General features: G+C 41.9%; 1 protein-coding gene across 4 annotated transcripts in view; it reads right to left on the reverse strand.

The window, feature by feature from the left end:
- ZWILCH (zwilch kinetochore protein) overlaps positions 1 to 15,618 on the reverse strand; it is a 32,420-nt gene extending 16,802 nt beyond the window's left edge. The window contains exons 1-7 of one of the 4 annotated variants that reach the window (XM_075896872.1): positions 15,480 to 15,618; positions 11,241 to 11,292; positions 9,630 to 9,725; positions 9,402 to 9,520; positions 1,690 to 1,886; positions 640 to 719; positions 39 to 194 (exon numbers count right to left, since the gene is read on the reverse strand). In XM_075896872.1, the coding sequence (XP_075752987.1) occupies positions 39 to 194; positions 640 to 719; positions 1,690 to 1,886; positions 9,402 to 9,520; positions 9,630 to 9,725; positions 11,241 to 11,292; positions 15,480 to 15,532 (753 nt within the window). In that variant the 5' untranslated portion in view covers positions 15,533 to 15,618. Of the gene's footprint in view, positions 1 to 38; positions 195 to 639; positions 720 to 1,689; positions 1,887 to 9,401; positions 9,546 to 9,617; positions 9,726 to 11,240; positions 11,293 to 15,479 lie in introns of all 4 variants that reach the window. The other 3 variants (XM_075896871.1, XM_075896874.1, XM_075896873.1) reach the window with 3 other exon arrangements.
- Between the last annotated feature and the right edge of the window lie 170 nt (positions 15,619 to 15,788).

The raw sequence follows: 15,788 nt of genomic DNA on the forward strand, positions 1-15,788 counted from the left end.
ATACTTAATATAAATAGGACCAAGAGCTTTTCTCCTACCAATGTTGCCACTGCAGTGAGTGGAGGTGTCTCCAGAATCTTATTCACATTATTCCATGTAATATCAATAGATATATTACTCTCTGATTCAACAATTGTATCCTCCAATGTAGTGGATCGAACAAGCTCATACTGAGCAAAGCCTTTGGTTGCCACCTAGAATAAATTTTAAATAGACTTTTAAAACTGAGATTACCAATCTAATGATTATTTTCAAAAGAATATTACATGATACTTTCTGAAGCCTGCAAAAGAGCCCTACAATTTCAAATCAACATAGTATGGACAGGTGTTCCACTAATCAAACATTTTTCAGAGACCTTTAAAAAAAATCTTACCACTATTTATAAACTAAACCAGTGTTTCTCAAACTCTGCTCTGTGGAGCCCCAGGGCTCCACAAGAGATCTCCAGGGGCTCCGCGAGATTGACAAATTGGAAACATTGATAGGTACAAGACATACAATAAGTGGACCGCTAGGGCTCCGCATAAATTTTTATGCATGCAAATGGCTCCGGAGCCCAAAAACTTTGAGAATTGATTAACTAAACTAATTAAATGTATAATACTTTGAAGGGTGAGAAAAATATAAAAAACCTACAACAGATGAGTGATGTCTGATTCTGTGTGCCATTTTAAGATCTTCTAGATTTTCAAAACAGGTTTTATCAGCTGTAGGACCTATGAAAGGAAGAGAGACTTTCAGAAAATTCGAACCACAAGTTGAATTTAGTATCAGATGTAATTATTAAGTGATCAGCAAGGAAAAAACATAAGCGGTGGTATACTTCCAAAATCCAGAATGAAATACTATTCACGATAACTCTATTCTTCAAAATGTCAATCATCCCTTTATTGATTTTGTATAAGTAGTGGCGAAAGTATTTTTTTAATGTTCAGTATAGTTCAGTCTCAGAGGCGTAGCCATGTTAATCTATATCTGTAAAAACAGAGGAATCCTACCATACCTTCGAGACAAACTTATGCCCTAATAAATCTGTTATTGTGGGTGAAACCCACTTCATCAAATGAATTGGAATGGAAATTACAGAAGCAGGAGTATGTATAATGAAGAAGTTGCTTGTATTAATGAAGCTAAGTCAGGGTGGAAACGGGTCGTTCACAGCATTTAGTATGGACATGTGCGGGAGAAATTCTCACTTCTCTAAAATTACTGTGTCAGACTGTCTGAACGGTTCAGAGGAGTAGCCATGTTAGTCTGTAACTGAAAAAGCATAAACAACAAATGGTCCTGCAACAATTTAGAGACTAAAAAAAATGTAGGTAATATCATGAGCTTCTTCAGACGAAAAAATTGGTTGTGCCCACGAAAGCTCATGATACTATCTACATTTTTTGTTAGTTTCTAAGGTTCAGAAGGACCATTCATTTTGTTCCTTTTTTTCACGTCTGAAGAGCTGTAAAACATCACTGCATTGATTGCATTCCGTTCACACTTTGAAGGTCTTCTTTTATACCACTTGAGCTAGAGACAATTTTGTAATGAAAATTTAGGTTAAAGAGTACAAATGGACAGCCATCATGGCAATATAGATTGTTAGTGTATTAACTGTCACTTATTTCTTGTCCTTCCCTCTCTCAGCTTCGGTGAAGCACTGATCATGTAACATTATAGGCAGAAGGCACTTACCATTACATGTAACTATATGGAGATTGATCCCTGTGATTGTGTCCCGATGTTTGAGAGGCTCAGCTCCTAGCCAACAGGTATGTTCAGCGTCAGAGCAGTCACACCTTACCCAAAGGGGAGGAAGCACACATCGTTTGCTTATGTTCAAATGGGTCATGTTAGGATTTTGTGACATGGTATAGAGTGAAATCAGTTCCCTAGAAATAAAAGTATAAAAGAATAACCATGAACAAAATTTATCATGATACCAGTTAACTTCTCTCTAGTCACACTACTTTAACATCTAGTCTATTAAGCAACATATAGAAACTTAATAACAAATATATATAGTCACAATTAAGAGCGGCACTTCAAAGGGGCTTTGCAATGCAGAGCCGGGGATCAGCTAGACTCCCCAGCTGATCCCGGGCTCCTAATGCGCTGCCCCCTTTAAAGCACCAAAATGGCACTTCAAAGAGACAGTGCAAGCCCCTCCGGTGCTTCAAAGAGGTTTTGCAACAGTGGAGCTGGGGATCAGCTGGAGTCCCCAGCTGATCCCAGGCTCCTAATTCCTGCCCCTTGGAAACCTTCTAAGGGGGAGTGCTGCATGGAGCCCAGGGTCAGCTGGGGACTCCAGCTGATCCTGGGCTCCATGCACGGCTGCCCTGTTGAAACGTTGCCATGGGATTTCAATGGGGAGGCACGCATGATTAATCGCCATTAAATGTTTTAATCACAATTAAATTCTTTATTCGCTTGACAGCTCTACTTTGTATCAGAGGCAATGGCGCAAAGGGACAGGCGAGAGCCAGTACACATGGGCTACGTCTACACTGGCATGATTTTCCAAAAATGTTTTTAACGGAAAAGTTTTCCGTTAAAAGCATTTTCGGAAAAGCGCGTCTAGATTGGCAGGATGCTTTTCCGCAAAAGCACTTTTTGTGGAAAAGCGTCCGTGGCCAATCTAGACGCAGTTTTCTGCAAAAAAGCCCCGATCGCTATTTTCGCGATCGGGGCTTTTTTGCGGAAAACACTACTGTGCTGTCTACACTGGCCCTTTTGCGCAAAAGTCTTTCAGAAAAAGACTTTTGCCTGAACGGGAGCAGCATAGTATTTCCGGAAAAGCACTGACGATCTTACATGAGATTGTCAGTGCTTTTCCAGAAATTCAAGGGGCCAGTGTAGATAGCTGGCAAGTTTTTCCGCAAAAGCAGATGATTTTGCGGAAAAACTTGCCAGTCTAGACACAGCCATGGTGAACCAGCTTTTAAACTGGCTCTCCGTTAATGCTAGCTTCCATGGAGCCGCCTGCTCCCTCTCCCTGCCCCCCGCCACTGCCTCCCATGGAGGCAGCAATGGGGGGGACAGATGGAAGCTGTCTTAAAAGCTGACTCCCAACAAGCACCAGTTCCCATCTGCCTTCCCCTGCATGTAACCATGTAACCGCTAAAAAATTCAGCAGTTACACGTTCACTCAAATACACGATTTTTAACATTCCCTAGATTTATCTGGTGTCTTCTGATATATATTAAAAAATTGAAGTCAGTTTTTCTTGAAAAAAACGGCCACCATTTTAAAGTCATACACCAAAAAAACATTTAAGTCTCAGTCCTGCATACTTACACATCTGATCAGTCCAATTTAAGTTAATGAGATGGCTTGTAAGTGCCTTCGCAATATCAAAAGTGTACTACTGTTTGTTAGTAGTATTTCCGGTATATGAGCTACTTTTCCATGATGAAATATAGTCATCCACTAATATATGGATACTAAGAAGTGAATAGTTTCATATGATCAAAAATATTCAGAACTTGTCCAATATTAGAAAGAAAAAGACTAGGGAAGTAAAAGGTTAACTATTTAACCAGTTACCCAGATAGCATTAAGCTTACCAGGTAACTGTTAGATGACCAACAATGCCAGGCTGGAGCAGCAATGGCTTAGTCCTGCCAGCCATCTGGGGGCGGCAGACAAGATTGCGCCCTACATCAGCTCCCTCAACCCCAGATGTGCTGGAGCAGCTGGGACAGCCAGGTGGGGTGCCAGCACTAATTGTGCTGGGGCAGCCCAGGCTGGCAGGATCTTGGCCATGCTAGGAAATGCCAGCTGGACCCCATTCCCGGAAGCGTCAGTGAAACACTTTCCTTGGCCATGCTGGAGGGTCCCAAGCTCCAGCTACACTGACGCAGGCAGTGGCTCTAGCCCTGCTGCACCATCATGCATGGCTGGGGAGGGCAGGCAGGAACCCAGACCCATACACCAAGAAATGGTTAACCTTTTATATCCCTAACCTTTTTCTTTCCAATACTGGACAAGTTCTGAATATTTTTTCATCATATGAAACTAGTCACTTCATAGTATCTGTATATTAGTGGATGACTATTTCATCATGGAAAGGGAGCTCATATATACTGGAAATATTAATAATTGAAAGAGTAATAAATTTGATATTGCAAAAGCACTTATGATCCATCCCATTAATTTAATCTGGACTGATCAGGTGTGTAAGCATGCAGGACTGAGACTTATTCTTGGTGTATGACTGCCATCTGCCTGCCTGCGTGCCAGCAATTAACTGGTTAAACAGTATACTTTTATCCATTTAACTGGTTAATTATTTTAACAGTTTTTTGCATCCCTAAAAAGGACAATTTGCTGCAACTTGCATAAGAGGTAAAATTCACAACAACATAAAAAGATTATAGAAGATCCTTCATAGAATAATCTTCTTTTAAATAACCTATTAATTTGTGTAACAACTATAAGTTGCCTTTTCCTCACTAGGATTTTACTTCAAGTTAATTAGCTCAAATTGAGAACATACTCTTCCTCCTTTCCCCGGCAGTGAAGACAGACCTATCTTTATGTGAAAGGAAGGTATTGAGGCCTACCCAGAATATGTCAAATGAGCACCAGTTTAATTGTTAAGTGGAAAGGAAAGGCAGCACTCTCAGATACAGGAGATAAAAATAAAAACAAAATTTGATTGGTTAACCAACAATAACCCCGCTTTTAGGGAAGTAAGTAACTCAGACAGCAGTATGCAACAAAGTGCTGATTACCCCAAATGGAGCAGACGAAAGTTTTTTATAAGGGCAGAATGAGACAACAAAAATCTAACGTCAGCAATTGTCAGGCGAGTGGAGTTAGTACCCTGGGAGGCCCCAAAAGCTACACCAGGAATAACAGAAACACCCTGGATATTTACAGATGGGAGCACAAAAGGGGGAAAAGCAAAGGCAGGATATTACTGTACCAAATGTGAAAAAAAGTTCTTTATTGTGTTAGGGGAAAAAGTGAATGCCCAAGAAGCAGAAGTAGAAGGAGTTAGAATAGGATTACAACATGCACAAGAGAGTCACCCTAACGAACCATGGGAATTAGGCATAGATAGTATGTATTGTATAAAGACACTGTTAAAAGGGAATACAGACATTGAAACACATGCAGGGTGGAGAGAAATATGGGCCATAATTAGAAATCACGTAAGTGGCACATCAGTGAAACATATCCCTAGCCATAAAGAAGGATACAATCCTGACCACAAACAACTAGATAAAGAATTGCAAGAATTTGAAGTGTTAGTAGAAAAAAACAAAGAAAAAGGAGAAGTGGATCCATTCATAAAATGGTTACATGAATGTACAGGCCACTTTGGGATACAAAAGGAAAGAGAATGGATAAGACAGTACACAGGAGGAGAATCAATAATTGGAGTAAAAGAACATGAAAAAATACATAAAGCCTGTAAAATCTGTCACAATACTAAACGCATGAATCAGCTAAAATATGCCTATGGTGCATATAACCCAGAATATTATAAACCAGGAAACCACTGGCAAATAGATTTAATAGGACCATTACCAAATGCTAAACAATACCCAAAAGGAGTAATTGTAGTAGATTTGGGAAGTCGGAGTACTATGGTAATTCCTTTGAAAAAAACAAAAGCAGAACATATACTAAAAGCCTTAGAAAAAATAATGGCAGCTTGGGGACGCCCACAAATAATACAGTCAGATGGAGGCCCACCATTTGGAAGTAAGAAATTAGAACAATGGTCCATGGAAAAGGGCATAACATGGCATTTAAATCTCCCATACCATCCTCAATCCAGCGGAGTAGTAGAAAAGAAAATTGATATTTTAAAACAACATTTAAAAATGGCAACTAAGGATGGCACCTTTAAAGGTTGGCACCTAGTATTGGATACAGTTTTATTAAATGTGAATGAACATACAAGCCGATGGCCAGATATAAAACCTAAGCAGCAACCAAACTGGGAGCCCTCCTATAAGCAAGGAGAAAAAATATGGATTGTATGGCCAACGGAGGATAAGGAGAAAAGAGTGGCATTAGAAGGAACAGTAATGGAAGCTGGAAAGTTACCATTCACCTATGTAATCACAACAAAAACAAGAAAAGGATTAGCACACCATAATTGGCTAAGTAGTAGAGAATGAAATTAACAGTTACGCAAGATTATATGTTACAGGTTGTTCATCATCACTGAAAATCACGTTAATGGTGCAGGATGGACCAGCATAGATGGTAAGTATGATCCATTACAACAAAACTGGACCTGGGTCAAAAATAACAACAATACCCAAACTAAATTAGCTAACAAACCAGCCCAGTGGCAAGTGTGTAAAATAAAATATACCACCCACTGGAAAGAAGAGGTAAATCAAACTCTAGTTATAGTTCAGGAAAATGATACCAGTTGGAATATGTCCCGCTTGTATAGTATTGAAGCTAATATGAACAATTGGGTAAACAAATCATATGATAGCACTCCCCCCAATACAATGATAGGCATACAGGCCCCAAGCCTGGGTGTATTTGGCTTTAGCTTAACACCATTATATGGCGTATGGCTTAATATTAGCAACTCAACAGAAACATGTGACCCATGGATCCAACCCACATTTGTAACAATTCCACTATCTGGAACCACAGCCTTAGCTACACCAGATAGTAATACAACCCTTCCAACATTAACAGTTGTAATACCCCCCTCAAAATTACAATCAACAGAAACAGGAGGAGTAATAATAAGATTGCAACCAGCATATGAAAATGAAGGAAGGAATATTAAATATAGCATAAATTGCACAACATGGGGGTCACGAAGAAAGAAAAGAGGAGCATGGGATATATGGGCAACCAAAAAATTATTAAGGCAATGGGAGGAGGATGTAAAACCAGATTTGTTAGCAATTGATTCATTAAGTAAAAAAATAATAGTCACCATGAAAGCTGAAACGGCAAAATTATTACATTGGGTAAATACAGCTGTAAACATATCTAATACAAATGCTGATAAAACACAAGAATGGAGTAAAAATATATCTATGTATTTAAATAATCTAAATTGTATAAGTTTGTATAGTAGTAGTAGTTTTAGAAAAAAATTATTGCAAAAAATTGAGGAAGATGAGAGAGGGATAAGTGGAAGGGCACCATTGGTAAAAATACCAAATACAGCACAAATAAGTCATGAAATAACATCCCATAGAATTAAAATAGGATGGGAAGCAATGGTGTACCAACAAGTAGGATATAAAGAAACAAGTGAAGTATGGGGAAGAGGAATGGTTACTACACCTGAGCGTTGGTGTAATAGTTCAGAAAAGTTCAGGATGTGTAAACCAGCATTGTTTAATGGACAGAAAGTTGTGTCCACATTAACGGGTAAAATTAATTGGTTACCAAACAAATGTAAAGAATACATAGGCTCTAACCAGACCCATTTAATTGTTTGTCACTGTAGTGACTCAATTTGGCAATTGTTAAGCAAAAAGATAATGCATAATAAATGTTATGTTGTACCAGTTAAAATGAATGTCACCGTACCTTTTTGTAATGTAAATGGACTATGGAACTTAACACAAATGGGATACAACTGCACTGGAAAAGGCAATAAGACTATTGAACAAAATACGGTGTTGTGGATCCGATTTTTAACAGGAGAAGTGAAAGCCATAACAAAACAAACTTTCCAAGACGCCCAAGTAATATTACGAGTGGAGCATTTCACAATACAAAAACTGGACTTACAAAAAATAGAGGTTATAAATCTGGACGTGGAGAAACCAAATTGGAACATTTTGTTAAAAAATGGAAAATTTATTGAGCTAGCAATCAAGAATCAAACTGTAAGGAATGTGGACGAATCACCTATAACAATTGTGGACATATTAAATGATTTGGATGGAACAATTAATAAGGGTATAGAAAGTGCAATAGGATGGGGAGCAAGTGTTTGGAACTTTTTATCCATGTTGATATCAGGAAAATGGTTTTGGATTGTTTGTGCAATAATAATATTAATAATTGTGATAAGAATATTATATATGTGTGGAATATTTTCCCAAAAACAAACTATAAAATATATGAAAATAAAACAAATAGAAAATGAGCAAATAGCAGATGCACAAGCACAGAGGGAAATAGAGTTATTGTAATTAAAGTGTCTCATTTGACACGGGGGGATGTGAAAGGAAGGTATTGAGGCCTACCCAGAATATGTCAAATGAGCACCAGTTTAATTGTTAAGTGGAAAGGAAAGGCAGCACTCTCAGATACAGGAGATAAAAATAAAAACAAAATTTGATTGGTTAACCAACAATAACCCCGCTTTTAGGGAAGTAAGTAACTCAGACAGCAGTATGCAACAAAGTGCTGATTACCCCAAATGGAGCAGACGAAAGTTTTTTATAAGGGCAGAATGAGACAACAAAAATCTAACGTCAGCAATTGTCAGGCGAGTGGAGGAGTACCAAAATACCGAAACAGGGTATATAAGATGGGCTGAAACAGACCACGAGCGGACGGGTTGCGAATCCGAAAAGCCAGGTCTGATCAACCAGGGCTCCCTCCCCGGCGCTGAATCTCGCTGCCGTACGTAAGCTCCGAAAGGGGAACAAATAAGCTCCGAAAGGGGAACGAATACCGGTCGTAAGTTGCAACGAAAAATCCAAAGAAAGGAAAAACATAAAGAAAAGAATATCTCCTGAATCTAAGCAATGCTTCTATTTTTCTTAACGTGAGTATTATATAACTGTTAACTCCATAAATTTCTTAAAGGTAACTCAGGAGGGTATATCAGTAGGAGGTTATTATTTCTTGTTATTTTTAACTGTACTGTTTTTCTACTTTTTCTTTGTATATTATATTGTCTTAAAAAAATCAAAAATAATGAATTGATTTAAATGGAAAATTGATTATAAAGTAAATAGAAAAAATAAATAATCTTTGTTTAACCCTAAAAAGAAGTATTCCTCTCTCTGTGGTTTCAAATCCTTTAAAGAACCAAACCCGGTTACCGAAACTTTATATTTGAGAGAATTTGTCTATTTGTTCAAGAACTCCTTCTAAGCAGTAAGAGCTAAGACCACCAAATTAGACCAGAGCAACACAGGGTAAATGTGCTAGTGTATACATAAGACACACAAAATTCTATTGGGTTTTCAAATTCCTATGATTAGTTAGAATATAAGAACAGCCATACTGGATCAAATCAAAGGTCCATCCAGTTTATTATCCTGTCTTCCAACAGTGGTAGCACCAGATGTTTCAGATGGAATGAACAGAATAGGTAATCATCAAGTGATCCTCTCATTGTCCGTTTAATTTAACTATACACAGCAGTGTTGCACAGAATTTACTTTTGTGTTGAATAAGGTCTAAAACTGCTTTTAAACAAAAAGATAAAACTATGGAAACTTACTTTGCTCTTCCAACAGATAGAGCAACTGGCCCAGAACCCATCTCTGGTGTAAACTCTGAAATATTAGTGGCATCATCAATTTGTGATTCTTCCATTTGGTCAGTTAGTTCAACATGTCCCTTTAAAAGAAATGCATGTGTAGATCTGAAAATTAGAGTATATTTGAATATATCCAGATGTTAATATAAAGCTCTAGTTTTAAAACCAAACACATACAACCCACTTAACTGCTTTCTGCATAATGAATATCATGCTGTTTCCATTCCAAAAACTTTCTAAGGGACTTTTGCAACCCTCACCAATCAAATGTACTTGGACATCAGCCTGGCAAAAGAAAAAAAAGGTTAATGTATTGAATTTACATGTTGTGTTTAGAAAACATTTTTATGATACAGATTTCAAAATCAACTAACTACACAACCATTTTCTACTATCATTTCAACCATTCATTAATTCATACCTTTCTCACTTCAAGGTAAGACAGCTGCAATGTAATCTACATGGAAATAAAGTTTATCAACTAAAAAATTGAAGATGATGCAGAATGTTGTAAGCCACTTAACAGCATATCATGAATCACAATTCTGGAATCTGCTGGCTGCCTATTGGTTTCTAGGGGAAATTTATAGTTTAAGTTGACCTATTAAACCACAAATAGCTTAGGACCAAGAGATTGCAGTTGCAATAGTATGACATGGAAAGATGGCAATCAGTGAAGGTACTCAAGATTTAGTCCCCGAGGGTATGTCTACACTTGCACCCTTTTTTGAGAGAGGATGCAAATGAATAGGACTTGACAAATCCGCTTATCTACTCGCCCGCAGTGAGTAGATTTCAGCTGGTCGCCCCGTTCACCGGCGGTTTGTGCATGCGCAGTGTGGGTCTGGCGAGTGGTTTTCGCCGTGATCGTCGAGCCCTGCAAATGAAGACATTCAAAATTGCAAATGAAGCTGGGATTTAAATATCCCGCACTTCATTTGCATAATCGCGTTATGGCGCTATTTCAAAATAACGGACACTGTTAAGACGCGGTTATTTCGAGAGAAAACCCTTCTCTCAAAATAACCCTTATTTCTCATACTGTGAGGTTTACCAGTTATTTTGAGAGCGAAATAACCGCGTCTTAACAGAGTCTGTTATTTCGAAATAGCGCCATAACACGATTATGCAAACAAAGCATGGGATATTTATATCCTGGATTCATTAGCAATTTTGAATATCTTCATTTGCATCCCTCTCTCCAAAGAGGGTGCAAGTGTAGACATACCCTTTGGCAGGGCTCGCCACGCCGGGGTGAGCCCCGCTCGCCAGTCACGCGGTTCGGCGCGCTGCGCATGCGCTGACCGCGTTGCACGGCTGTGCCAGCTTGTAATCTACTCGCCACGGGCGAGTAGTTCACATTAATTGTCGAGCCCTGCCCTTCGGTATGAAAGGCAAGAGTGTCTCATGACAGTTTCTTCATGAGGGGTTCACTCTTTGAGTTGGTCTCAAATAGATCAAATCTGTTGCTTTCAAGACATACAACAAAGTGCAGTTCTTTACTTAGGTTTTTTAAAACGAAATACAAGAAAAAGGAAAACTACAAAAAAATACAAGAAAAAGGTTGAATTTGTCAGTTCTATTCAGCTATTTATTTTCTAGTTTTGGAAAAGCTGGTTTTAAATGTTATTGAATTTTTATAATTATTCCAAATTTGCCTAGATTCGAAGTTCAGATGCTTCTCTTCTGTACACCTGTTTGTTAGAAAATTAAAAATAATGATCTTTTTTAATATCTTTAGAAATTTTTCAAACCATTTTTAAGACTTAAGAGCTATTTTTAAAAGAGAAAAATATTTACCTCAAAGGGAAATGGGTCTTTGGGGATTCCTTTATTTCCTTCATGATATACTCTGAAACAAACCAAAGTATTGGGTTATTTTTCCCTCCACAAATGAGACATTGTTTTTAATAACAAGAATGAAAATGAGTCTTAGATCTTATTTTAATATATGACACACTACTAATGCCAAATAATTAATGTAATGTAAATGTGGTTTTATGTAGTTCAAATCTAATCAGTTAAAAAACTTTGAAAAAGTTAAAAGCTTCACGTTCATCTGCCTGCATCTCCTTAAGAATTTCTGTGGTTTTATAGTCATAGGCCCTGATCCTGTAGGCTTCTCCATGGGGGCAGACCCCCATTTAATTTAATGAAGGTCTTACTGATCCACCTCTGTTTGCAAGATCAGGTCTATATTTTCCTATTTTCAAAAAAATGTTTTACTCTCCCCTGTTGCCATGAGACACACAAATAGAACAGAAAACATACTTTACTATTTCTCTTGCATAGTCAGTGATTTTACACAAAGTTGGGTCATGTGAACAGAGTAAATACAGTCCAATGCAGAGAATGTTTTATTTTCTAATCTCTTTCAGTTATATCAATCTGAGGGGATACTTGCAACAACAGTGGGTAAAAAATATTCAGATGGAGAGGAGGGATGTCAGCATGTAGACAACTACATGGTTAACCGATAAGCCTAGACTTATTGGTTAATCCCGATGACTACAAGCACTCCCTTGCTGCCTGTGATACGGGAGGAGGAGGAGTTTGAGGGAGTACCAATGCCCATGAGGACCCAGCTTTGAAGCTGGCTCCCTATTAGCACTAGATCCCATGGAGCTGGCTGACCCCCTGCACTCCTATGTTGCTGCCTCTGACAGAGAGTCAGCAGTGTTGAGGGTGAAGAGACAAGTACCAGTACATGTAGGGAGACGGCTTTCAAGCGAGCTGCCTGCAAGTATCATCTCCCAGGGAGCCACCTGTCCCCCCAACTGCCTCCCACAGAGGTAGGGGGGCAGACAGGAACCAGTGCTCAGAGGGAGCTGACTTAAAAGCACAGGTGAGGGAAGGCAAGTGAGCCTGCTCCTTGGATGTTGGCATATCCTTTGTCCGTGGCGACACCGGGCTCATCTTGGACAGAGTCTACTCCATGGATGTATCAGAGGCAGCAGCGCAGGGTGGCAAGTGGGAGCTGGTCAGCAGCAGAGTTGGGTGGCTGGGAGCTCACTGGGAGTGGAGCTGGGAGATCACTGGCTGCCAGCCCTAGCCCCCAGGAACTATCGAATAATCATGTAACTGCTAAAACTTGATGCGGTCACATGACTATTCAATTACACGCTCTCTAAGATCCCTGATAGAGAGTAATTTTTTGCTGATAATGTATTAACTTTTCACCATGAGGCATCCAAATGCACTTTACAGGAAATATGAATATGGATCACTAGTGTGCTACTGAAAAGCAGCAGTAAAAATTTAGTTTTAGAATAGGAAGTGAAAAATAGTAGGAATATTCTAATATTAGTATATTATTACCGTTCCTGGTTAATACTTTGTAACACTGATAAGCAACAGAGAGGTATTTTAGTGACCAAAACTGATCAAGCTCACACATTTAAATGCTATGAGTAAAAGCCCAGTAATTATAGAGGAGAAAAAAAGCACCATTCCTATTCAGGCTTTTTTGCCATACCTATTATTGGGCTATCAGAGCATCTAATGCAGGGATGGGGAACCTAAGGCCCAGCCACTGGCTTGCCTGGATCCAGCTCCTGAGGCTCAGTGCTCCCCCTAGCATTGGGGAGTCTGTACTGGCGTTCCAGTTCTCCCCCTCCCTAGTCTTGGAGCACACAAAATCTAATAGCCTGCGACCCTCCTAGGCTCTGGCGTACCAGGGGAATGTGAGGAGTGTCTTTCTCCTTCCCAGTCAGGGGCCACATCAGTGACGTGTTTTCTTTCTTCTCAGTTGCATGTGGCCGTTTTCTGTGTGTCAGTAGCCCCGAGCCCCCCCAAAAAAATGTTCCTCACCCCTGATCTAATGCATCACTTCCTGCAGCATATAGATTTCATTTAGAGAACTTACGTATTGTCAGAGTTGGACAGCGCACAGATCTATAGCAATACATTTTAGAAACGTGCCTCCATCTGTTCATCTGAGAGTCCATTTATTCAAGAACTCCTCCTACATGGTAAGAGCTAGGACCATCAAATTTAGTATGCACCTTCCTTTTATCCTAACTTAAACCAAGGTCAAGGGTTGTTGTTCCAGGAAACGAGATGTGCCTGGAATGGGACTGTTGTCCATAACAAGAAAAGGGAGGAGGCTGAGCAGAGGGGAAGCTATACTGCAGTGACCACTACAGTCAGCTACACTGCAGAGTGACTATAGGTGGGAGGCAGCAGCACCAGGGACACAGTGGCCAGCTGTGGATGGTCAGTGTCTCCTCTGCCCCAAATTGCTCTCCCCAGCTGCAGTGCTGGATGGGGGAGAAGAGGAACTCCAGTGGCCACCAGCCCAACTGCCAGGGCCCTGGTCCCGCTGCTTGAGGAGGCACAGGCAGCCCAGATGCAGCTTCTCCCCTCCCCGAAAACCCAGCAAAGGGGCTGAACAGCCTAGCCCTGCCCCTCAAAAGACCTGCCCGGGGGGGCGGGGATAGGAAATCAGGTAGCCAAGCCCAGAACCCTTGCTCCCCTGAGAAGCTGCAAGCCACTCTGGCCCCCCAGGAGCCGCTAATTCCCCCCCCCCCACCTGGGAGGAGCCACCACCAGACCAGTATGGCCATGGTAAGCTCCCTGACTTCCCAGCCCACTGGCCTAAGCCTTCCCTGAATCCTGAACACCCCCCTACCCTGACTCCTGAATCCCACCCTCTACCCTGAGTCCCCCATCCTGTTTCCACTCCCCCATCAATTGCCAGGGGTGCCATCAGCAGTTGATTTAATGGGTCCTTACTAGTCCTGCTAAATTGAACCCGAAAAGCTGATTTCTGGAGCATCAATCTCAAGGTAAGTGAACTCTGGCCTTAGTTTATCTGAGGCAGCAGCAAAGTCAGTGGAAGAATCCTTCCAACAACCATGCCACATCTACACCACAGCTCCAATAAAAACACTTTACCTAGTGAAGTCAGTCTGATTTTTTAGCAGACAAGACCAGGCCTCAGAAACAGATCATAGCATAGATCCTGCTATGAAGCACCTACAGGGTGGGGAACCTTTTTTGGGTCAGGGGCCACTGACCCACAGAAAAATCAGTTTTCTCACACAAGTGAGAAGAAAAAAAACTCCGCCCCCCACCTCCCTCCAAAAAAATTCTCACTGACATGGCTCCCAACTGAGAAGCAGAAAAACTTGAAAAACAGGTAGTCTAGTAGCACTTTAAAGACTCACAAAATATGTAGATGGTATCATGAGCTTTCGTGTCCCCTACCCACTTCTAGTGGGTTGTACCCAGGAAAGCTCATGATGCCATCTATATGTTTTGAGTGTCTCAAGGCGCTGCAAGACTACTGGTTGTTTTTCAAACTTTTCCAGTTACAGACTATCTCCGCTCCCCCTCTGAAGCTTTTGAGAAGCAGAAAGACCCTCCCCCGGTAGCCTTCCCAGGAATTGAAATGAGGGGGGGTGTTCAAATTTACAGGGGGGGGTGTGTCAGGGCCCATGAGAGGTGAGACCATGAGGGGGATGGTGGGCTGTAGGCACCATAGTTCACAAAACTGGGGGGTGTTGGGGAAGTTTGGGGTATACACCCCCATGGGGGGGAGTGTAGGGAAATCCCTGCTCACCCTACCACACACCAGAGCCTAGGGGCCAGGCTAGATTTTGTGCGCTCCAGCCCCATGGGGGGGGTGGCTGAGTGCCAGCCAGGCTCCCAATGCTGGGGGGGGGGTAGGCTCCCCACTGCTTATCCACAGCTGCGGGGCTGGGGTTCATTGACAGGACAATCCTCCGCCTCCCGCAGCGCCAGCCCCGCCACAGCTCCCCGGCAGCGACTGCGAGCCCCGCCACTTGCTGCCAAGTCAACTGCTGCTACCATCGGAGCCCCCCGGCCTAGGCAGGGCGGCTTCCGCCACCGCTCCAGGCTGCCCCGCCTCGGAGGTGGCCCCCTCAGAGCGGGCTGCCGGGGGCGGTCACGGCCGCTCCCCGCGGTCCCTGTCAGCGCCTCAGCGGCCGCCTCGCCCCCTTATCCTCCCTCGAGCCCGGCTCCCTTTCCCGCCACCCCCCGGGGCCGCCGGGAGAGCCGGGGCGAGGCGGCACTCACTGCAGCAGGCACTCGTAGAGCCGCAGGGCCGCCCGGTGCCTGTGAGAGGCCATGCCCCGCGCGCGCCGGCCGGCCGAGCGAGCGAACTACGCGCCTTCCCGCCCCGTCGGGGTCACGACCCCTCCAGCCGGGACTGCATCCAGCACAGGCCGGGGTCAGACACCGCTTGTTTTATTTTATTGAGCGCTCACGGTTCATTGTTCATTATCGTTTCCATGTTATAATCGTGGGTTTATTTCAAAAAATGCCCCTCATATTATCATTTTGGTCAGCTGCCCTCGACCCTCGCCTTCGAATCCATCCGCCAAA

Source organism: Pelodiscus sinensis, chromosome 14 (genome assembly GCF_049634645.1).
Source record: "Pelodiscus sinensis isolate JC-2024 chromosome 14, ASM4963464v1, whole genome shotgun sequence".
Classification (NCBI taxonomy): Eukaryota; Metazoa; Chordata; order Testudines; family Trionychidae; genus Pelodiscus; species Pelodiscus sinensis.